Source organism: Lemur catta, chromosome 1 (assembly GCF_020740605.2).
Source record: "Lemur catta isolate mLemCat1 chromosome 1, mLemCat1.pri, whole genome shotgun sequence".
Lineage (NCBI taxonomy): Eukaryota > Metazoa > Chordata > Mammalia > Primates > Lemuridae > Lemur > Lemur catta.
The window spans coordinates 39058023-39083302 of NC_059128.1; the positions used below are offsets into that span (position 1 = coordinate 39058023).

At 36.8% G+C, this 25280-nt stretch overlaps 1 protein-coding gene across 1 annotated transcript; it reads right to left on the bottom strand.

The window, feature by feature from the left end:
• Nucleotides 1-4286: 4286 nt before the first annotated feature.
• On the bottom strand, nucleotides 4287-24907 carry NAA30 (N-alpha-acetyltransferase 30, NatC catalytic subunit). The gene is made up of 5 exons (XM_045566592.1): nucleotides 24755-24907; nucleotides 23723-24488; nucleotides 18111-18234; nucleotides 15826-15881; nucleotides 4287-7685 (listed from the first exon to the last, which is right to left on the bottom strand). Exons 2-5 carry the CDS (start codon nucleotides 24485-24487, stop codon nucleotides 7548-7550), a joined length of 1083 nt encoding a protein of 360 aa, XP_045422548.1. The 5' UTR covers nucleotide 24488; nucleotides 24755-24907; the 3' UTR covers nucleotides 4287-7547.
• Between the last annotated feature and the right edge of the window lie 373 nt (nucleotides 24908-25280).

The window sequence follows — 25280 nt, forward strand, 5'->3', positions numbered from 1 at the left end:
GAAAACTATAAGGCAATCTCACTGCTTACTATTTGTTACTATTTATTGCTCAACTGCCCTCCTTGCAATGGAGAGAGAACATTAATCACAGGTTTTCCCCCCAAACTGAGGGAGTCACATACCAAAAGCTGTAAGGATCCTATAATCAAGCCAGACCACAGTGAGCTCCTCCTAATAGGTTGTGCAAAGGTGTTTTGTGCCTCCAGGTGGCTACTCTTATAAACAAAAAGAAAACTGGGCTCACTGGTTTGAGAACAATTCTGTGGCTGATACTCAATATATTTAGTGTAGCTACAATACATTGAACTCATAAAATCATCTAATTTTATGCATTTCTGGCAACTCGAGTAATCATGAGGTTTAGGGCTTCTTTTCAAACTCAGATAATGGCTATAACGAATTTATCTTGAACTAGTCTGGACTGATCCCCTCAGAACATGATAATGGGAGCATCTGACAGGGTTGTGCTTATCTTTGCCCCACTTTAGGTTATCACCGAAACTGTTTTCACGTGCTTAAATCATCTCTATTAAAATTTTGTGTATGTCAGTCACCACCTATTTTTTTCTGTCCTGCTCACCTGATTATCTTTTCTGTCATGCCTTGCTGATTATATTTCAAAACCCTACTTCTTCTCCTAAATCATTCCTCAGTTACCGTTGGCAATTTCACCATATTCATCAGCTCCATTTTTTCCGCAGTATTTGTGTCTATACTATTATGCCCATTGAAAAATATTAGGTACTTGGAACTAGTGTGTGTGAGAGACAGATAATGGTAGCATGGTTTTGTTTTTTTTAAAAGACTTTACCCTACAATATAAGCTCTGGAATGAATGGGGCCAGATTAGCCATGGTGTTGGGCCTGGGTGATAAGTACATGGAGAGTTCATTATACTCTTCTGTCTACCTATTTTAATATTCTCCATGACAAAAATACAAAAAGTTTTTTCTCTTCACTTGCTATCATCTGGGCTACTCTCATATCACCTAGTTTAATATTTAGACGACTTTTGCCACTTACATGGTGCTACAAAACTCAACAGCAAAATAAAAAATTATAAATTACCATATTATATGTATAATAACAGTTACCATTTGTTTATTATGTACTAGCCTATCAGGCACTGTTAAGGTGATTTACATAAATTATTTCATTTATTCTTTACAAAAAGCTTATCAAGTAGTTATCACTAAAGCTCAGAGAGGTTAAGAAAGTTGCCCAGTATCATCAGGATGAAAATAAACACTTTGTTCATTATCAGTTTCTAATATGAGGAATATAATTATCCCATAATAACCCAACCACAATGTTCGCATCCATATTGATGTACTTCATTTCCATATTATCATAGATATTAAGTAGACTTGGCCAAAGACAAATTTGAAATCAGTTTACATTGTCCTAGTTAAGTCAATACTTGGCAAACTTACAAATTTTATTTTATTTGCATTCACAATAAAATCAAGTATAATGCTAGCTGACTGCAAAGAGTCACTGTTTACAGCCACAATTTGGAGAAAGGGAGGTATCAAAGTTTAAAGGCAGCAGGTTCAGCCCTGGTAAAATGATCAACAACCATGTACAATCACAGGAAATCTGGCCCTAAAGATGACAGTGATCAATCCCCTACACGTTAGGGCACTGAATCCTCTAAGTAGTTCACAATATAAACAAATTTTAGTAATCACTTTATATTTTATTATCAACCTTTTAAAGTTTCATGCAACTGTGGATTTTAACGCAACACAGTTCCTTAAAAATGTCAATACCTTAATGGAATTAGTACATTCCTAAAAATATATGCATTTTTATAAATTATTACCACTGGCTTTAATTCTGTAAAATATTTAACTCCCAGGAAATAAAACTTCTTAAAAATGCCTATTTAAGGGGCAAAATGTTTTTATTTTTTTATTTTTTTGGTTCATGCAACCTGCTGGCTTTTAAAAAGGGTTTCTTTGGCGTGAAAGGAAAACATAGGACACATACAAATCTTTGCAGTTGTAAATGAACAAATGAGGGTACGTACTTCCTGGAATACAAATCTCACTAAATAAAAATCTTTACTAAAAACCCTCAGTCAAGAGGACCAGAAAAGTCTATAAACGTGTTTTTAAGAAATTTCAAGATGATTCACTATGTAAACAGATCCAGCAACAAATGTTTTGATACAATTTCTTTAAAAGCCAGGTCCTTCCCCTAGCATATGGAAAATTACTTTATTTACAAGAACATACATACAGATTCTCAGGAAACTGAGGTATTAGAAAATTGATATGTATTCATACAGCAAAGAGGTAGTCATAAAAATCCATAACTAAAAATAAGCTTATTTCTTAGCATAATAAGAAACTTACATAATTAGACTGAAACTATTTCATTATAACCCCTGTATTGTTGTATACATTTTTTAAAGTAGCAGAAGATAAATTTTGGCACTTCGGTGGTCTTTGTTATTTCTAGGTCTTTTTCATAATTTAACTGTCTTGCTAACAGAACATGTGCTTTCAACTCCCTCCCCAACAGTGTTAACAGGCGGTATCAACAGGCACTCTCTTTGCCCAGGCGTTCACTATCACTACTCCTGCCCTTTTGATAAATCACACTCACCAAGAGGACTAACTAGGGTCAAGGGTGACACACCCTGGCCATGGAACACAACAAAATTAATCTGGTTCTTTTAGAAACAAAAACACTTGCCTTTGGCTTCATCATTATGGGTGATCTTCCAGATTTAGGGATAAAAAAAGGGGGAGAGGACACAGTATAAATATGGTAGACGTACATGTTCCAGTTTAATCACTGGTAAAATGAAACGGCCAATCTCATTTAGAAGTGAAATGATTTCAAATTAATCTAAAATGAGAAACTCTTAGGCCTAACTATACAAAATGTTTTAAGGCTAAAAAGCTGAGTCTCATCCCAAATCAATTTTCGGCACTTGAATCTAAGTCTCTGCAACCCAAAGGAACTTACAACAATAAAAACTGAAAAAGCTGCATTTCACAGAAAGGCTACTTCACAATGTAGGGGGAGGAGTGGCAGGGAGGGCAGGCGAGAGGGTGGTCAGACACTGTATTAATGAAATATTGTCAATATGAACAGTTCAGCTACACTCTTGCTCACAGGCAATTTTTGTGAGCCTTCTACTTCAGACTTCAATAAATTAGATAGTATCTTTAAAATATCCTGTACAAAAAATGTTTTCCTCAGTTATTACTGCATAAATATTATCTAAAGCTAGTTGTTCAATACAGTAACCACTAGCCATGCTGCTTTCAATTAATTAAAATTAAATGAAATTAAAAATTCAGTTCCTCAAGTATTCCAGTCACACTTCAGGGGCTCAGTAGCTACATAAGACTAGTAACTACCATACCGGGGAATACAAAGAACATATCCATCATCATAGTAAGTGTGACTGGATCATGGCACTGATCTAAACAAAGTGTGGCCATGCTATATGATCCAGATTTTGTAAAACTATTTCTTAAAGTTGCTTATAAAAAGAAGTATCACACCACCTCTGGGGCTACAGGTTAATACTGATCTGTGTTCACAGGTGTGAAGAAAGAATGATGTCAACCTTCTGGTCCTTATTTACACTGAATTTAAGAAGTATATAGAGTTCCACATAAGGCCCAAGTAAAACATGAACTCACTTAGGTATTTTCACATTACTATTAACATAAAGAGCAAAGTAAAGATCTGTCATGCGTGAGAAAAGCAAGTTAGGAGTTATATGATTAAAACAGATCATCTCATCCTTCCACTAATATCCAAAAATCTTGAAATATGAAAGTGTATGTAACTACTATTTAAAGCGCCTCACAAGAATGGGGCAAAAGGCCCTTTAGATACTGCTCTATTTCACTTTGGTGTCTTAGCAAGGGAAAAAAACATTGTTTACACGAGGAGGCACTGTACAGAATATAATAAAAATTATCTTAGAAATAAACCGCTATGGAACAAAGATTAAAAAGATAAACTTTTGGTTTAGACATGCAAAAATGCTCTCATTTGTATTGATATCTGATATATGAGTTGACTAACTTTTGAGTACTTTTATGGAAATCAAGTTCATGTTGTTACTTTCAAATTTACTTTGTCAGAACACAAAATAGAATGATAACAATTATATCACTTCTTCTATATAACTCTTAGATGGGAGGCAGGAAGTGGGGAACGGTATAGATTGCTTGTTGTTGTTTTTCTTAGTAGGAAAAGCAAAACAACCCAATCATAAAATGCACACAGCTGTATCTAAAAGAAAAATGCAAACACAACTTAACCATACTTTATTTGACTGCATCTTATTTAGACAGCTTGCACATTTCAAATCCCATTAAATCTTTCTCTCCAAAAGGATATGGGACAATAGAAGAAAATTATGCAGCAATATCCAGTCATCAAACAGCAGTCCAATATTTTGAGATACACGTGATATTTTATAGATACTCAACTCATATCTGACGTCAATATAATTTATGGTTATGTTTTTACAAACCTGAAAGCCCTGCAACATTATAGCACTCATTTTAGTGATGTCATGGTGCACTGAAAAGTAACTCTGATGCACTACCAATTTGATTTTATCTATGCTCCTGGAAAGTGATGAACTTCATGATTTTTAGACACCATAATAAATATACACATCCTGTCTTATACATGTCAGCCAATACCATAACACAGGGCAAGGTAAAGTTAAAACATGTGACAAACAAACTCCTTTACACAGATTTGTCGAGCAAGTGGGGAGGGTAATTTAGGGAAGAGAGGCAGAAAATATTAAAATCAATTTTTTTAATAGTAATTTTTTCTATGTTTCTTATTTTGCTGGTTTCAACTTCAAAAACTACTGTCTGGTTTCTGATCTGTGGACTTTTCTAAAGTAGTTGCATCCCAAGGTAAGGGAAATTATAATCAGCCCACACATCAAAAATGGTAGTATACCCGTTAGCTTCTTCAATACTAACATATATAGCTTCATGGTAGCATGTATAAAAATGTTCAGCAGTACCAACTGCCAAACCAGTGTCAGTGAATAGTACAGTCAGTCTTAAAGAGGCAGCACCCCATTAAAAGAAAGTTGCACCGATTTTGCTCAGTTTTAGCCAAGTGAACCCACTCTATCAATTATAAATGGGACTGTTTTAAGCTTATATAAGAAAAATAAAAACCTAATATCAAAAAGTAAATTAAAGTTTGATGCTACGTCAACTTGGAGACTTTTAAGATTGATGCTATCATGCTAGAGGTTAAAATTCTAATCTACTTAAGTAGACTGTAATTTTTGCATACTCAATTAAAGACGTAAGGTATACACTGATACTCAATATACACTAGTAAAACAATAGGGCAACTACTTGACTTTTTAGTCACATTAGTTAAGGTCATGTTTACAAATGCCCAATCTGTTCAGTCAACTCAGCAAGTATGGGGGAAAAGGTCAGTAGTGACGGTTTTGTTGACATCTTGAAAAAAGCATAAAAATGGTTGAACCAATAACCCAGCATGTATCTACTTTACAATTGTTCCCATTAGTGAGTCAAGGGAATATATGTTCATCAGCCATTACCTATGAACCAGTAAGTCAAATATAAAGGGGTGAAATAAAATTAGATAAAATAAATATAATGTTTTAGTTCAGTTTTTCCTTCTTATTAGAATAACAGAAGCATCACTATGATTGGTATTCTTCTAAATGCTATATCCCAAATGAAGTTTGACCAAAAACATACTCAAAATGGTCAGCTGAAAAGCTGGGTACTGTGTGGTCATCTTATTTTTAATATAACCAGTATTCTGCCCATTATACTTTCAAGAGCAATATAAAATGGAAAGAAAAAGTTTTCTTTAAAAATAAAGAACTATAAATGATCCCATCAGCAGGAAGTCTTTATTTTGAAATATAAATTGTGTATCTTTATTTTAAAAGTACTTGTTACCATGTTCACTTTCAAAACACTATTCTGAGCAAGGAGCAGCTTTCCTTTAAAAAAAAAAAAGAGAAGCAACAAACTTTCCTGAAAAGGGGCCTTTACCAACTGTTAATGGAGGTAGGGTTTTTAATAATACAGTAATTAGAGCCATAAAATAAAATTCAAACCAAATCCTAGGCAAAGTAAAGCATATTCAAATGGAAACAACAACAATATAGATTCCTACAAACATTTTTCACAGAGAATGAATCTTTTTTCTTATGGGTACCTAGGTTTTCCAGTTAAATAAATTATCCATCACAGGTTTACTGACTCAACTGAAAGCAATTAACTTTAAAACTTGTTACATTGCACTAACTGGCCAAAACACAATGTAACTAATAAACATGGTGGCTGTTAAGAAAACCCATAGAACTCATACCAAAAAAGATATTCATTTCCCCTTTTGTTTTTCTGGAAGGAACAAAGCAAAGCTCCCCCAAGAATTTGCTCACACAAGTGAAAATAAAATAAAAGCAGCTTAAAATGGATACAATACACCTTGAAATTTATTTCCAAGACCAAGAACCAAAAGTGAAGCATATTAAGAAATGGAAGCAATGTGAATCCAAATCAAGTGGGATAAACAAATTCCAGCTACTTTGTAAAAGCTGTTCTTCACAGCTTAGCAATCATTTTGATTAAATAAAATCATACCAATTTACATTAATTTTCTATTCTTTTCCAAAATTCCCTCATTCTCAAAAAAAAAGTGCATCCAAAACCCAGCAATTCCTGGCTCCATCAACTTTTCTCATCTCTTTTGAGCTAGTTCTCAATTTTCCAAGTAGATTCAACTTCTTACTGTAAGGAAAGAAGGGACTTCTAAAGTAACTCACCTGGAAAAAGTATCCAAATTATAAAAATCTGCAATAATTTATTATCAAATTTAGAATTTAAATAAAAAGTTTGCTTGCAAAGGCCTTAATGGAAAAACAGCATGCATTCAAAAACTAGAGATGAAGACAAATATACTTATCTACACAGGCACTGGCAGACACAATTTAATTGTTATCTTTACTCACTGTAAGACATAACCCACCCTACATTTTTTTCATTCACTAATCACTGAGATACCAATATTCAAGAATGGAACATTTAATATTGGAAAAAAAACCTAAAATTTAAGTGTTTCACTCACTCCCTTCAGAAAACTAGGGCAGGTTTTGTGTGAAAAGTTAGTATACTTAGAGACTTTTACAATCCATATTGGCTTTTTTAAGGAACGAAAACATGTTCCACTTACTGGTTCTGTGATAAAATGATCACTGTGTAAATAACATTGTCAGCAGACTTTGCAAATGAACAAACAAATCTTGGCTATCAACTGGCACATCTTGTTGGTACCAAAAGAACTCTTGAAGTTTAAAACAATCTCTTTTAATTCAGAACAAATGTGCCATGCCAAAGTGCAACAAATATTGTGCGACACTCAATGAGACACTGACAGATAAGAGCTGCATGAAAATTACTAAATCCACCTGCAAAGCAATTCTGTACAAATTGCATTGCATGCAAAGGTCGATTCTGTGCGGCTGGAAGTTGTTCCTTGATGTCAGTTTCTCAGCGCAGCCATAGTTTAAGTCGCAGTGCATCAACTCCATTTAAATAGTATCTGAACAGCCTCTTATCTCGAACAAAACCAAGATTTTCATAAAGTTTCAAAGCAGACTTATTTGTAATTTCTGTTTCCAAAACAACCTTCAAAGAAATAAAAGAAAACTAAGTTATAATTACATACTTTGAAAAATCACTTATCAAGTAATCAATCAGATCAAATAATTAAGGAAAAAAACACTGCACATTAATTTGTTCAATTATCAATACTGTGTGATTTTCTCAATCGCAAAGATGTGGAAACAACCCAAGTGCCCATCAATCCACGAACGGATTAGTAAACTGTGGTATATGTATACCATGGAGTATTACTCAGCTATAAGAAATAACGATGATACGACATCTCTTTGGTTCTCCTGGAGAGAGTTAGAACCCATTATATTAAGTGAAGTATCCAAAGAATGGAAAAACAAGCATCACATGTACTCACCAGAAAACTGGATTCCCTGATCATCACCTAAATGCACATCGGGGAAGGATACCAATTGGATATCAGACTGAGGCGGGGGGTGGGGAGAGGGGATGGGTGTATGCCTACATGATGAGTGTGTTGCGCACCGTCTGGGGAATGGTCATGCTTGAAGGTGCTGACTCGGGGAGGTGGGGGTGGGGAGGGGATGGAGGTATGACTGCACGGTGAATGCCAGGCGCACTGTCTGGAGAATGGACACGCCTGAGGCTCTGACTCAGGGGGATGGGCGGGACATGGACAATGTATATAACCTGAGCTTTTGTACCCCCATGAAGAGCTGAAATAAAAAAAAAAAAAAAAAGTATCCCAGGGAGCCCTCATGTCCATCCCTGGTTGGAACAGCCTGGTTTGTGGAAGATCTATGAGCTGAGTTTACAGAGTTCAGACTTCAAAAATTTAAAATTAAGTAATATTAATAATATAAATTAAATAAAAAAAATACTGTGTGATTTTCTTTTACTTCTATCTTCTTCTACCTAAACACCCTCTACACCATCTTCCCAACTTTTATACACATAGCTCTACTTGCCTTTTCTATTGATTCTCAACCTACTTCATGGAAAATTATAAACAGAGTTAGCCACAGTTATTGTTGGTGTGTCATAACCCTCAGGTATTTGGAGTGGGAGAAAAATGACAAAGTATTATTAAACAAAGGCCCAAGAGAAGCATATGAGTCTCTTCCTGTTTTATCTCAAGCTATTAAAAAGTGTGACAAGAATTCAAACAGATGTAAATAATACAGAAAAGACAATACTTCAACTTATCATATCTAAAACTGAACCCATAATATACTGCTCTTCCTCCACCATTCTGTATCTCAGTAAACAGGATCTCCATTCCACCACACCAATGCTTCAAATCTGAAACCTGGAGTCATCTTTGAACCTCTTGCCTCTCCACCTGCCTATATACATCCAAGCACTGAGTGTTGTCAATTCTTCCTCCTAAATCTCTCTCAAACTGGTCCTCTTCTATCTCCACTGATACCACCACTCCAAGCTGCCATCAACCCTCACTATAATTACAAGAGCCTCCTAACTCAAGAGGTCTATTCTCTACAGCTGCAGTTCCCAACCCCTGGGCCATGGACAGGTACCTGTCCATGGCCTGTTAGGAACCACGCTGCACAGCAGGAGGTGAGCAGTGGGCAAGAGAGTGAAGCTTCATCTTCATCTGTATTTACAGCCATTCCCCATCGCTTGCATCACTGTCTGAGCTTCGCCTCCCTCGCCCCCTCCTCCACCGTCCATGGAAAAACTGCCTTCCATGAAACCAGTCCCTGGTGCCAAAAAGGGTGGGGACCACTGCTCTACAGTACAGTAGAGTACTGTAGTTAAAGTGATGCTCTTACTAATTCCCAACTTAAAACCATTTATTGACTCCCCTTTATCCTCAAGATAAAGTTCAGAATCAATCTAAAAAGACCTTCTATACTACCCCACAATGCTGCACTGCTCCTGTGAAATACCTAATGAGTATATCATCTCTCCTATGTGTACTTTCTTCACAGATGTTTCCACTGCACCTAATACACTGCTTGACACCCAGAGGCTCTTAAATATTTGTTAATTAAATGTGTGCTTAGTGTGAGGAATAAAAATTATCTATAGGGTACAATGCACACTAGTCTGATGATGGGTACACTAAAAGCCCTGACTTCAGCATTATGCAATTCATCTAAGTAACAAAGAACACTTGTACCCCTTAAATCTACTGAATTTTTTTTTTTTAATGTGTCCTTAGTGCATTTGTTACATTACATACATTATATATATATATATATATAAAACATACATTTAACATTAAATGAATGTTAAAAGTATTGCCATGCTTTTAAATGACCAGGGTACCTAAAAAGAAAGCATCATTTTAAGGCAATTACCTATACAATTAACTCATCAAAGCACATCACATGCTAAATCTGAACCTTTAAAAGATCTAAAAACAAATAATTAATAGTTTAGGATCAAGTAAACATGTTCCTAGGTAAACCTTAAATAATAGCTGTACAGCAAACTAATTGGTTTAAGATAAGAATTCAAAGTCAACAATTTCTCCCTGCTCTTAAAAAAACAAATCAATTTTCAGTAATGTATGTCATCCTATAGTCTGGAACACTGCAAGTTTTTAGTTTTGAACGATTCTCTTGGATAATTCCTGAAATTCTATTATTAGGTCAGCACCTAATTATAGCTAAAATGTTAAATCAGAGCAATTTAATATAAGAAACACTATAACTGCCATAACTCAAAACTTGGAATTGATTTCACAGAAATAAAAACAAAGACAATTAAAAAAAAAATAACAGCTAATATCTCTTGAAGTTGTAGTATGTGCAATGTAAAGCATTTTGAATGCATTATTATGTCGTTTTATTTTCACACTATCCCTATGAAATAGATGTGGTTAGCTTCATTTTATAGATGAATGAAACTCAAGGCTACCAGTAGAATAAGGACAGAACAGAATCCAAACGTGAACTAGAGCTTAACAGTAACTACTCTATGTAACTCCTCCCAAGCCCTCCCACAGATTATTTCCCACTGTAAAACAAAGCAGCAAATGGGAGATCTAACCTACTTAAGACAAGATGAAGGGGATTCTAAGTCCACCCTCATTAATATTTAGCAATCTAAAATATTCAAAGCACATCTGAGGCTAACTACAGCTACACATTGAGGTATGGTTAAGAGTTGAATTCATGTTTGTTTGCATCCTAACAGATTAATGAAACACAGCACAATCACATAGAAAAAAATTACACAAAGGACTAACCTAGTTAAAAGGTAAAGATTCTCCTGGCACACTCATATTTTCTAAACAAAGGGACAGTGTATTATTTGACACAATTTTTAAATACTTAATCACTTAAATTCTTATAAACATTAAAAGAATATCTGGGTTTATATTGGAAAGAAATTCACTATAAACCTACTCTTTAAATCCACATCATGGGAGTATTACATAGGAAGCCACTAAAAAGTCATCTTTTACATTATTGGGGGGTGGGGGGGTAAAACAATTGGACCTGTCTATCCTCACATGCATATATTTTAATCAGAAAATAATTTAGACTTCCTTGGTTTCTAATGATCTAGTTTAGTCATTATTGCTAATATGATCTATTTTATTCTTTCAATTGTACAAATACAGTAGGCTATTAAATTATCTGTCTAGAATTTACTAAAATGTCTTTTGCAAGACCTTTATATTGCTAAAAGTAGGTAGCATTAGGTTAAACAAATTAGGTTGTAGGGAAAGTCCTAGGTTTGAATAGCAAATTGTAAACAGTCTGCAACAGCTCACAGAGTATATTATTTACAGAAGAGAAACACTGCCTATTAAAAATAAACATATGCATCAAAAAAAGAATGGAAAGAAAACACCAAAATAGAAAGATGTTTGCTGGAAAGGTTAAGTGGTGAACCTTCTATTTCCCAAGTTTTCTGTAATGTTTATTAAGGTTTTTCAATGGGAAAAATGTTTTTAATGTAAATAGACAAAAATTAGATGACATGATTTTCAACTGAAATGTTTTAAGAATACATACTAGACACCTAAAAATTCCATTGAGATATTCTGATTCCATTTACTCTGATCATAGTTAGCTCTGGCTATTTACGTCATGGTAATCATACCTTCAAAGAAAAAAAAACTTGAAATTTTCAGAGAGGAAGATTTCAAGAATATCTACAGCTTAAAAAGTAAAGCACTATTCATCATATGGCTCAATCACCTGTCCATATTATAATTTATTTCAGAGAAAAGTACACAGAAGTAAATGGCCACCATGCAGGTTTATTATTTTAGGTACATAGATTCTACCTTAAAAATTACATCATAGAAAACTCATTCATGCTATTTGTATTTATATTACTCTTTCCCCTAATGTAAAACAGAAATGCAAGATACTTCTCCTAGCCACTACACATCTGGCAGCCAGAGCCTGTTGGGGAGTTATAACCAAATTCAAGCCAGATCAGCAAATGGGTAATGCATTTCTTATTCATGAAGCAACAAATTCAGTTGTTTCTTTTTTTGATGCTATAATTTTTTAGTCAGCTTCAAATCTATATTAATAGAAAATGAAAAAGATCTTTAGCTATGTTGTTTTAACATGTCTAATTCTGATATAAAAAGTTAAGAAAATCATAGTAAGGCAAAAAGAAAATATCTATCAGACCAGGATGGTATAGCATTATTATTTGGGCAAAAACATGACCTACATTTCAACTTTGTGATTACTAACTTTGGTTTAATTTACACTGAATTTAAAAGGACAAGCAGCAACCAAGAGCAATATAAACGTGACTCAAGGACACAAATACATTCTGCATTTTTTTTTTAACCAAAAGGTATTTTAATAACTTCGGTTAACCCTGCAGATGTCTTTTAAACAATCTTACTATGGACAAAAATAAAGATAACTGCTGTTCTTAGAAAATTTACAGAAAGTTCAGAGAAAGAAAAGTTAATAATAATACAGATCAAAATTCAAAGTGCTTAAAAAGAGAGAGAGGGGTACAAACAACACGCTAGAAGCACAGAACTAATAATTAAACAGATATTTATGAATCAGGTACTCTATCACAAATGCCACACTAAGCACTAAGAATACAGTCACAAACAAGAAAAGGCATCTCTGTCCTCCATAGTGGCTAAGACACACACACTGAACAAGTGAATTTAAATGCAGTAGATATCACAAAAGTGAAAGTAAAAAAAAAAGAAACCACAGAAGATGCAACTGATTTTGCCCAGAAGAAAACTTAAAGGAGTTGATGGTATTTGAATTGGGTCTTAAAGACTAACAAGTATGTTAATAAGCAGAAAAACTATTAGATCTAGCAATGAGAAAGTAGTTTTACTGAAATGGAGGGGTAGAAACCAAACCAAATGGGATGAAATGGTACTATTATGAAGTAGAAGCAACAAACACACTACTATCAGAAATTAGAAGGGAAAAGGCGATAGAAGAATTTATTGCTGGTATGGTTGAAAACTGAATAAAAGGAGTAAAAGCCTTATAAAGAGTAAATAAGAGCTCTGTCCCTTCGTATGGCAAATTCTTTGTATCTGAACAATGTGAGATGCCGCAGATAAGCAAAAATTTTTTAAACCAAGGAAAAGTCCTCTAATCCAGAAGCAAAGGTATTCAAACTGCAAGAACAATCTATTTAAAAATTCTACAACAGGCCAGGAACAGTGGCTTATGCCTGTAATCCCAGCACTTTGGGAATCCGAGGCAGGAGGATCACTTGAGGCCAGGGAGTTCAAGAACAGCCTGGGCAACATAGCAAGAACTCATCTCTACAAAAAAATGTTTTAAAAATTAGCTCGGCATGGTGGTGTGCATCTGTAGTCCTAGCTACTCTGGAGGCTGAGGCAGGAGGATCCCTTGAGCCCTGGAGTTTGAGGTTACAGTGAGCTATGACTGCACCACTGAACTAAAATACTGAGTGACAGAGTGAGACCCTGTCTCTAAAAATTATACAACAGAAAAAAGTTCATTAAGCTAACCCCATTTCAGTCTAAAGATTACATTCATTGCTTCAAAACAGAAATGAATCAACATCAGGTTTTTAGGCCCACAAGGAAAAGAGTATTTCTCCCATAAATTCACTAATTTAGAATTTAACCTTGAGACTAAAACAATATAATCAAAATCTCCATATTACAGCTCAGAACTTTCAAAGAAAAGCCAATACTATTTAAAGATTTAATCAGTTAAAGCAAAGCACACGGCCTGCCTCACAGGTAGTGCCTTAGAATAACTCAGAAAAGGCTTTAACCACAGGAACATAATACTTCCTGCTCATAACACCTCTATTCACTGGAAACCACTCTCTACTCAGTAATAGATCAAAACATGGTCTACCATACCAAAGATTTCTCCAAACTGTTAAGCAACTTTTGTGAAACCTGATTTCTCTTCTTGATGAACTGACTACGTAACTGTGGCTATGGTCCAAACATAGATTTATACTTAGAATATATTCAGTCCAATACTCTCCTGAAAATTTTAGTTATGAGCCATGTAAATGATGTTGGTTATTGCATCTTTTACTTTTTAATATTAAAAGCTATGAAAAATGTGAGATCCTTTGCCACCTGTGAATTATCTATTGAGTAAAATTAGATAGCTTTAAATCCCAGGATGACTTCACTGTACTACCCAACATGTCTGTTGGCCTTCTCATAAAACTAACATGTAGTGTGATCTGTCAGAAAATAAACTAATGTGAACAAGGAACATGAGAATACTGTGGAGTATGCCAGGCATGGTGGCTCACACCTGTAATCCTAGCTTTCTGGGAGCCCAAGGTGGGAAGATCACTTGAGCTCAGGAGTTCGAGACCAGCCTGAACAAGAGCAACCTCATCTCTACTAAAATAGAAAAATTAGCCAGGCTTCATGGCATATGCCTGTAGTCCCAGATACTCGGGAGGCTGAGGCAGGAGGATCGCTTGAGCCCAGGAGTTTGAGGTTGCTGTGAGCTAGGCTTACGCCACCACACTCTACTCAGGACAACAAAGTGAGACTCTGTTCCCCACCAAAAAAAAAAAAGAGAGAGAATACTCTGTAGTAAATCTCGTATTCTAACATGGAAAAGTGTTCATGAGATACTGTTCAATGAAAAATGCAATTATTATTACAGGATAATAATTACGATGTATAACTTTAAAAAGTTATACATTTGCATATAGGTGTGCTTACAAAATGGGAGGATGCATATTAAACATTTAACAGTAGCTATAGGTAGAAAGAAGAATAAAGAGTTGAAAAGTATGACGATACAAGGGACTTTGTTAATGAAAATATAAGCACACATATAATGTTTAATGCCCATGTATAAATTTTGTAAAAATAAAACCTACTTTTTAAAAAAGCTACTAAAACAAATTACTTATTAAGGTTAGTCTGTTGGGAAAAATTACCTAATTTCATGTATTTTGAGAACTCTCATTTGCCCTCCAATAATAAACACAATTGTCACTGGTATTGATCATTAAATTATTAGTTCAACTTTGTTCCTCCTCAGTCACCATTGCTATAATAAAGACAGGCACTTCTCTAGTTTATATTTGCTCCCTTCCATACTGCAACCGTAAATGTCAACATTCCCAATCACCACCAATATTTATTGAGCACCTACCATATATAAAAGCACAGTGCTGTAGGATACAAAGAAATTATTCCTGCCATCAGGCCTTACAAACAAGCTGAAGAGGGAAAATGTTCTTAACGTTAATATACAGATAGCTCTACTCTTAAAAAGTACTTATCTTCCCCCTAACCAACCTTACTATTTAACGCCAAGAGACTTTTTTCAAATGTGAAATGTTCTCCATATGGGCTGACAGTTTTCCCACGGTTAAAAAAAAAAAGTGTCAGAGAGACACTAAGGCCACTATGGAAACAAATTACAATAGAGATTATAATAAGAGCTACCTTAAATGACTTAAACGATAACAAAGCCTCTGAATACTAATTCTTTACTGAAAATGCCTAAGATTTTCACTTTTACATTCTGACACATTTTGAAGAAATTTTATTTCCATTATCTTAATATTGTTCTAGGTCAAAATCCATGTATTTTTAAATGGCATATAGTTTTCCCCACAAGCTGCATTTCTGTAATAATAGTTTGCAATGAAATCTGCAGTACAATTATTATAAAATATTTATTAAAATGCCCAATAGAATAATGCCCAGTATAAAAGGAATTTAACATTTAGAAAGACTTACCTCATCACAGTCTCCTTCAACCATGGCATATATAGCTTTCTTAACCAAGTTAGTACCTAGAATACAGATCAGAGTATTAATGAAGGAAAAACATATTATAATTAATTTCTTAAAGATATCTAAATTATGATATTCATAAGCATAGAAATGTCAAATGCTGGGTTCTATTTTGAATGCAGATACACAGGTTATCTCAAACTAAGTGGGGAAAAAAACTTCAATATAAGCTAAGAGAGATCAAAAGAATTCACATTAATAATTTAAGTTTCTTCTTGAAAGAACTATCTCCTGATATATTTCTTTTTCTCACATGTACTTATTTGCCCCAAGTAGAGATTTGTTCTATCATTTAAAGGTAGAAGGAAAGGGCGAAAGAAAAAGGCAAGATATGGCATGGCCAGAGCAACCCAAGAACTCACTGAGCTGGCCAAAACTTACTACATTTACCTGAGCTGATCTTGCCAAAGATCTTCTAAACCCCTGGACACAGGGCATAAGACAGTCTCACTGGAAGTACTACGTCCCACAGTGGGTCCAAGAAATTAGGTTGGTTCCTACAAACCTTATAATGAACCTGGGCATAATGCAGTCTGGCACTCCCAATGATAGTGGTATGTCTGTAAATGTCTAGCAAAATGTGTCCTAGTTTAGGGTTAGATATATCTGGTACGTTAAGGGGGAAAAAAACTGCCAAACCTAATTTTAAGAGAGAAAGACAAATATTATTTTAAAAATCACTTAATTTTCAAACCACAAACATGACTATGCATGTATTTCATGGGCCAAAGTATGTCTGGAAGCCAGGATGTAACCCTAAAGTCACTGGTTTTGGCCCTCCAAACTAGCCACACAATTGCCTATTATTTACCATGAGTCTTTATCAGCTCTGTTTAATGCATCAGCTCAAACCTGGTTTATAAAACAAGCCCAATTCATTAAAAATCATAAGCAATAACACCATAAGAAAAGTTGGTTAAACCTAACATATTAAGTAAATCTATTTTTAATAATTTCTCATAACATCTAGGACTGTGTCAAATAGTCTTAGGCTGGACAAGAACATTCATCTGGTTTGCAAAAAAGATACAAGTGACAAAACTGCTAATAATTAAATACTGGTACAGGACTCAAACATTCTTTCATGAATACTTACTTAGCTAAAGTACATCCCAAAATTGGACATGCTCAGACAAGTGTGCATCTACCTAATCCTAACTGCGAACACAGAGACAGTAGGTCCTAGATATTAGAGCAGTGGTTCTTAACCAGGCTTACATCACAGTCACCTGGGGGAGCTTCACCCCTACCCTCTGACAGGACAAACAAGATTCTCAAGGGAGGGGCTAAAACATTGGTTATTAAACCACTCAGATGATTCTAATGACCATTATAAACCACTAGTATAAGATTAACTAAACATGCCAGGAAAGGCAGACCCAAGAAAGAGATGAGTTCAAGAATACTAAGAAATAATAAGATTGTCCTCTCCTGGTCCTCCTTGAATTGCAGAATAATATTTGACTACAAGCACTAAGTAACAGTAATAATTTTTTTTTTTTTTTTTTTGAGACAGAGTCGCTTTGTTGCCCTGGCTAGAGTGAGTGCCGTGGCGTCAGCCTAGCTCACAGCAACCTCAAACTCCTGGGCTTAAGCAATCCTACTGCCTCAGCCTCCCAAGTAGTTGGGACTACAGGCATGCGCCACAATGCCCGGCTAATTTTTTTTTCTATATATATTTTAGTTGGCCAGATAATTTCTTTCTATTTTTTAGTAGAGACGGGGTCTCCCTCTTGCACAGGCTGGTCTCGAACTCCTGACCTCAAGCGATCCACCCGCCTCGGCCTCCCAGAGTGCTAGGATTACAGGCATGAGCCACCGCGCCCGGCCAACAGTAATAATTTCTCCATCATTTTGGTTTGATTAGGTCTACTTAACCCAAGTATAGAAACTGCTTGAGGGCTGGGATCAAAACCCCCATAACGCTACTAAATTGCAGCACTTCTTGTAGTACCTAGTATAATACAGAATCTTTTAAATGTGATCCAAAAAAAAAGTTTGGAGGTGAAAACTCATCATCTGGTACATGTTAAAAAGATAATCTCTCAAACAAAATATTAATAAAAATCGATTTTAAGAACTTTTGAAAATATTATTTTGAAATAAAAAATAGCCTAATTTTCTTCCCTTAGTTTTTCATTTCTATTTATTTACATTTGTCTTTTGTTTCAAAACACAAAAATGAAACTATCTTATGCATTCTTTTAGCAAAATAATATTTTTCTTACCAATGCCATTTCTCCTGTATTTGGAATCCACGGCTAACATGGCTATGTAACCTCTGCGGAACATCTTTTTGTGCATATCCAACTTGCAAACGATGGCACCTACACACTCCTCCCCTACCATGGCCTTAAAAATAAACAAACAGTTATGAAGCACATTGCCATCAGGTACTACACAATTACCCAGAGAAAAGAGCAACCAACCACTGGTCAGCATTTTTGAAAAAAGAAGAGATAATGGAAACTCTAGCAAGAAAGCAATGACAGATGTTTCAGAAATCTAAATCCTGTAACTCCTCCAAATGTTCTAGTTTTAAAATCTCTCAATATTCTTTAGAACATAAATTTCCTATGTTTATTATCAAAGCCTGGGAGAAAAAGGCAAGATTTCCACAAGGTAAACATTCAAGTACTTCCTAAGATTATACATGAGGTGCTTATAATTATTTGCAATAAAAACCTACATAAGTTTCAGAAAGGAGGACTATGTGAACAAAATTATTTTATTTTTTTTAGAGACAGGGTTTCACTCTGTCACCCAGGCTGGAGTACAGTGTCCCAATCATAGCTCACTATAACCTCAAACTCCTGGGCTCAAGCAATCCTCCCATCTCAGCCTCCCAAGGTGTGTACCACCACACCTGGCTAGTTTTTAAAAAATTTTTTTTTGTAGAGATGAGGTATTGCTATGTTGCCCAGGCTGGTCTCAAACTCCTGGCCTCAAGTGATCCTCCCACCTTGGCTTCCCAAACTGCTGGGTTTATAGGTATAACCTACCGTGCCCAGCCCAAAATTATTTTAAAGAAAAAGTCTATTCAGTACGATATGATAAAATCTTGTAAAACGTGCCATCAAGAGTATAGGTTTAAATTTATAAATTTAAATTTAATAATAAAGCTTTAGTGAAAGCTAGATATAATACATATTTATACCTGAATGGGAGATAGATATTGATCAGGAAAAAAATATAAAAATTTTTCAAAAACAGTATTGTTTATAAGGTATTATTGCTGAGAACGTACCCAAGAGGTTTTTGTTAATATATGTAAATATATGATGGTCTCATTTTTAGCATACTCCTGACAGCTTGGGTCACTGTCATAAAGTTCTTAGAATATCTATAGCTCAAAATCAGAGTTTTATATTAAAACAAAAGCTCTAATATAATGATTTTTACCGAGATTTTACAGAGATTTACAAAGATTTTAATAAAAATGGACAGCTTTCCACAGTACTAAAGGCTTCTTGTTAAATTCTAATCATCTCCCATTTTCATTAAGATTTCCAGTGTCACCACTGAAAATGTTTTTCAAAAATTCCATCAGTCACAAAAAAAAGTTCTAGTAATACTGTATTCTGGTAAATAAAAATAGGGCAATATCTCCAACTGTTTAATAATGTGTCAGCAAGTTTTTGTTTCCTGTAAATTAACTTTCCAGAAGAAATTATTTCAATAACAAAACCCAGGAATGGGTTAAAAATTAATAAGTCCAATTTATACTTAATATATATTTTAATTTAAATTTGTTGTGACTTTTTTTAGTCTGTCATTCTGTAAATTGATTTAAAAGCCTTTTCAAAAAAAAAAACTGTCGAGAAATCTCTTAGGCAAGACCATTCTAATGTATTTCACGCAAACCTAAACTAGGTCAGAAAAATCTTGAACAGATATTAAATTCAACAACCCACACTAATTCATTTCTGTTTTATCACACATTCTAAATCTATTTTGAGTCCATAAACCTCTGAAGTTATTTCCATTTTTTTCATCCACAACAATCTTTTTTTAAATTCTTTTGAAAACTGAAATTTCTCTCTGAATCAAGACATGAAATACAAAACTTGCCTGACTGAACAACTCTGACAGTATTTTTGCATTTGAAAATAACTCACTTCAAATATATATGTGTGTGTATACATAAAATCATCACAGACCAAATGGTATATCAAAAGAGCCAGAAAGAATTTTGGTCTGACCTAAGCTAGGCTCATGTAAAATAAAAATCTATATAAATCTAATATAAAACTAAAGAACTATACCTTACAGTTAATAAAGTCATCCAAAAATAAGGAAGAAATTAAAATCACTAAACACAATACAACTGGAATAGTACTTTCAAATTGTACAAAAATTTCAAACAAATCTTTGTCTCTTGAGCATGGAAATCATAAGCAAACAAAATATAACAGTTCGTGCATAGACTTGATTTTTTCCTAATTATGAATCTGTAGGAACAAAAATCAGTTGTACACATTATCTAAATATAAAAGTCCAATATATGATATACTGTTATTAAAGTGATTTTGGTAGTGAGGAAGGCCAAAGCTGCATTTTTTTCGTAACAAACTGCTGATATATATCTATAGTACGCTTAAAAGAATCACTAAACTGCTTGACAATTCTTCCAAATACAAGCTCTGCACATACATCTGAAACTCAAGCTATCAAATGTGTTTTTTCAAGGATGGGAACTGAAAAATCCCAGGCAAGATTAAGACTTAACTCTACAAGGCCAAAGGCTTGTGTCAGTCTATAAAACTATGAAAAATATAAATTGTGTGAGAGATTCCCAAATTCCAGAATACTACAAATAGAAAACTAGAGGAAGCCAAACAGTTAAATTTAGAACAAATAAACGGAAGTACTATATTACATTGCTGGTAGTTAAGTTTAAGAACTTCAAAAAGGCTCCAACAACTTGAAAATACTATGAACTCAAAAGAGGTAAAGATAAAGTGGTTAAGAACAGAGTGACTGACAGTGCCTCACATTTGTACAGTATTCTGTTACTTTATATAATTATATTCAATATAATTTTTAAGAGATGGGGGTCTTGCTCTGTCGCCCAGGCTGTGCAGTGGCACAATCATAGCTCACTGCAGCCTAGAACTTCCAGGATCAAGCAATTCTATGGCCAGCCTCCCAAGTAACTGGGATTACAGGCATGAGCCACGACCCCTGGCTATTTTTACATCTGTTCAGATATTAGAAATAATCATAAGAAACTGTCATTTTTGTTAGTCAATGAAGTATTAGCAATTTTGTAAGGTTCAACTCCATATATTCCAGTTGACCCATTAAAGGTTACCCATGGAAACCAGGAATATTTTAGAGGTTTCTAATCTCTTTGAAATTGATGTTTGTAACAGCAACTGCCCCTTGGTGAAGGTAAACTTGGTGACACAATGATCTTCACCAAATGAGTCAAGGGTAAGTCATTTTTGAGGTTCATATTTGTTATCATAATGAGAGGGCAAGAGATCTAGGTTCTAGCTTTAGCTCTCTGCTATTAAATATCTAGACGTTCCTTAATATTTTTTCAATAAAAAAAAATTGGGCTACATTATCTCTAGGATCCCTTTCAGTTCTAAAATGATATGATTTAAAGTAAACAGACACACTTGTATTTTTTAAAAACTTAGTTCCCATGGGAAATTTTAACTTAAAAATATGCCAACATAAAGGCCCCAGTTCTAAATGGCCTCTGATTCTTTTTTAAGTACTGTTTTATACCTCCAGATTCATACTTGAACCAGTAAATCTTACAGGTCAACCACTTGTGCACATTTCAATTTCTAGATATTCAGAATTTAATGTTAAGCAAATTTTGGCTATTAAAGTCTAAAGTATAAATTAGGTGGTGAATTAGGAGGGGTCTATATAAAATCAAGACTGAAGTTTACTAACATTAAGTTTATCAGAGTCTAAAATGACAGAGAAGTTGAGAGAGGCCTAGGTAATATCAAGACTCAAAAATTGGCTAAATTATCATATACACAACTGTTTTCTAAAATTGACAGAAAAACATCTATTTCAATTTAAAATGTGACTCAATCATCTACTTTTGTGGGTTAATTTACAATTAAATCAGTCTACAATTTTTAGCAATTACAATGGCATTTGAAATGGCATTTATAATAGCGCTATAAATGATTTTCCCATGTTAACACAGACATATCTTAGAACTTCTATTTTGATACAACGTTTAGAATCCTGAAAAAGCAGTTTTCTAGAATATAAAATAGTACCCATAGTTTAAGCAAACATACTACAGAAGTTTAGCAAGGTTAACACAGAAAATAGCAGAATTACTATTATATGCAATACCCAGGTTATATATTCAGATTACCACCAGGGTATAGAATCAAAAGAGACAGATTTTTAAAGTATAGTCAAAAAAACACCCTGCAGAGCATTACTAAGTGTAACTAAGTCAATGCTAAAATAATCCATAATAATGGTGGCTTTTCCCTTCATAAAATACTCCTTAAAAGCATGTCAACTTGGCCGGGCGTGGTGGCTCACGCCTGTAATCCTAGCCCTCTGGGAGGCGGAGGCGGGTGAATCGCTCGAGGTCAGGAGTTTGAGACCAGCCTGACCGAGACCCCGTCTCTACTAAAAAAATAGAAATAAATTCTCTGGACAACTAAAAATATATATAGCAAAAATTAGCCGGGCATGGTGGCACATGCCTGTAGTCCCAGCTACTCGGGAGGCTGAGGCAGTAGGATCGCTTAAGCCCAGGAGTTTGAGGTTGCTGTGAGCTAGGCTGACGCCACGGCACTCACTCTAGCCCGGGCAACAAAGTGAGACTCTGTCTCAAAAAAAAAAAAAAAAAGCATGTCAACTTTAGTAAAATTCAATGGAAACAATATGCCTGTAAGTACATGATACACAACATACACCTGCAGTCAATATTTAAGTTAAAGGTTTCATACAGACTGAAATTGGTCAATATTATTGTGAAGAAATTACCACCACTGCCAACGCTATGTAAATTTTTTTAAAAAATCATTCAGCTTTTCCAATAGTCTTTTTCACTTACATGTAAGTAAAAAAATTATCAATTATACCCAACACAGCCAGTGTTGCTAGTGTTTAGGCATATCTATTACCTGTTTCTTTAAAAAAAAAAAAAAAAAAATCAGACAAGTAACAATCTCACACTTAAGTTTTCTACATTCCACAAAAGGGTATTTTGTTAAAGTTTCAGAAGTCTTTCAGCCACCAGAAGTGTTAGTAGCGCCTTCTGCAATGAAGCACCAGAAAGCAGGCTGGCTACAACTGTTAATTGTCCTGCTGAAGTAAAAGGAAACAATCTCCATAATTACTGAACATGCTTGTAGGATTTAATTCTCCAATGTGGCCACAGCAAGTTTACTGACAATCATGTTCACCAAAACATGTTTATGCATACACTCTTCCCTGATTATGGCTGTAATTGACAGATTAATAAGGCCTGTATCTGAACAGAACCATGTTCAAATTAAATGATTGCAAAGTGCTTTGAGGATGAGGACGGGTAAAGACGGTTAAACATGATTATAACCTAAAGTAAACACGACACAAGACGCCCCCCCCACTGCCTGCCAATGAAACTTGCATAATACAGGCCTGCTGCATTTACATTAGTACCAAGTTAACCCGGATCACAAAGTCTTACCTTCAAAACAGTCTCGTTAAATAACTAGGAATGTACACACGCAATTTACATCATGTAAAGTACTATGAAACGCAGGATACATCCACTGCCACCTACTTGGCCCTCACACTCCCTGCCCTGTACGGCCTGGATTTCTGCTGGGTTCACCCTCTTTTCATTCCTCCCACTTACCAAGAAGCACAGCTGTGGCCAGTTGTGGATAAAATATCTATAGGTATAAATGGAGTAGGGTTCTGACAGATCTTTGGTGATCAGTCTCATGATATCCGGCATTTGTAGCTCAGATTCATATCGGACATATCGTATCGTCCGATCCTCCCCAGGCTCAACCTCCCTGCCCGAGAGGCTCCTTAAACTGCAGCCGGCAGTCAGGGACGAAGACAGCAGCCGCACCTGCTCGTCTTCCTCCTCCTCCTGCTCAGTGCCCTCGTCTAGTCCATTGCGGGCCGCCGCGGTATCGCTCGCCGCCGCTGCCTCTGCCGGGCTGGGGACCGCAGTTCTTGCATTATTGGGGAGGGAATGAGAGGGCCTCTCGCCCGAGTGCACCCCGGCTCCTTTTGTTGCAGTCGCTCTGGGGCCCCCATCGGGGGTGGCCGTGGTCGCGGCCGCCTCGGCTGCACTCAGGACCTTGCTCTTGAGGGAAGCGGCCGCCCGGAGGTGCCGCAGTTCGGGGCTAATCAATCCGTTTAGCTGCTGCTGCTCCTGCGACGGCTGAGGGCAACGGAGGCACGTATGCCCCTTGGCCGCCGCCGTCGGCTGGCCGCCCGCTGGGCTCCTGCCGCCGCCGCCTTCACGCTCCTCGTCGTCCTCCTCGTCCTCGCTGCAGCAGGCAAGTGCGGCCCCCACCGGGAAGGGGCAGCGGGGCTCGGCCGCCGCCGGGGCCGGAGGTGCTGGCGGTGGGAGGAGGCTGCTAGGCCCAGGCGGTACCTCCGCCATCCTAGAAGCGACACAGACCGAGAGGGGAGGCCATGAGACCCGACGGACAAGCGCGGAGAAGAGGGGGCGGCGGGCAGCGACCGGCAGAGGTGGGGGGGAACAAAGGCAGAAACCGTCCCTCACGGAGCTGGCCCCCAATTTCGCGCCGCCCCCCCCGCGCTCTTCAGCGCCTCCCAGCTGCTCAGCCGGCCACCGTCCCCGTCCGCCCGGGCCCATCCGCTAGCCCTGTCACCCGCCGCCCCTCCCCGTCCCCTCCTCGCGGCTCACCCCGCACCGGTCCCCGCCGCCGCTGCCGCCACTCCTCTTCCTCAGCCACCGCCGCCTCCTCCTTCGTCAAAGCGGCCGCGTCCACCGCCACCAAGGCTCACACTCAGCCGCCGTCGCCGTAAAGCGCCTCGGCTGTTACCCCGGGTAAAGTTTCCTGGGCCTGGCTTTACGACACTTCCCTGCCTGCCGGCTGCCGGGGCCAAGGCAAAGGGGCGTGGAGGGAGGTGACCTGTGGAGGGGCGGGGACCAAGGTGTGTCCTGCGGGCTTCACGGGAGGCCGCGTGCTAATGGGTGGGGTTATGGGGCCGGGAAGTTGCCCAGGGCTTTGGAGTCGCCGGCTCCCAACCCCCTCTCCTCGGCTTTGGGGGCTCCTCAACCTGCGCGGCTTGCCACGCGGGGCCGGGCAGGGATGGACCAGGCCGCCGCTCGCTGCCCCAGGTCCGCAGCCCTCACGGAGCTGCAGCGAATCGCGCCAGCCCCGCGGTTGTGGACCGCGCCGTTTAGAAGTCATCTAAAACTGCCTTTC

What these genes read in the sequence shown, in the direction of transcription:
- NAA30 (XM_045566592.1), bottom strand. Translation starts at nt 24,487, where the DNA reads ATGGCGGAGGTACCGCCTGGGCCTAGCAGCCTCCTCCCACCGCCAGCA. An exon ending in GGCCACAGCTGTGCTTCTTG is followed by an intron (nt 18,235 to 23,722) that starts GTAAGTGGGAGG and finishes TTTATTTTTAAG; the next exon opens with GCCATGGTAGGGGAGGAGTG. An exon ending in TTGAAGGAGACTGTGATGAG is followed by an intron (nt 7,686 to 15,825) that starts GTAAGTCTTTCT and finishes ATTTCTTTGAAG; the next exon opens with GTTGTTTTGGAAACAGAAAT.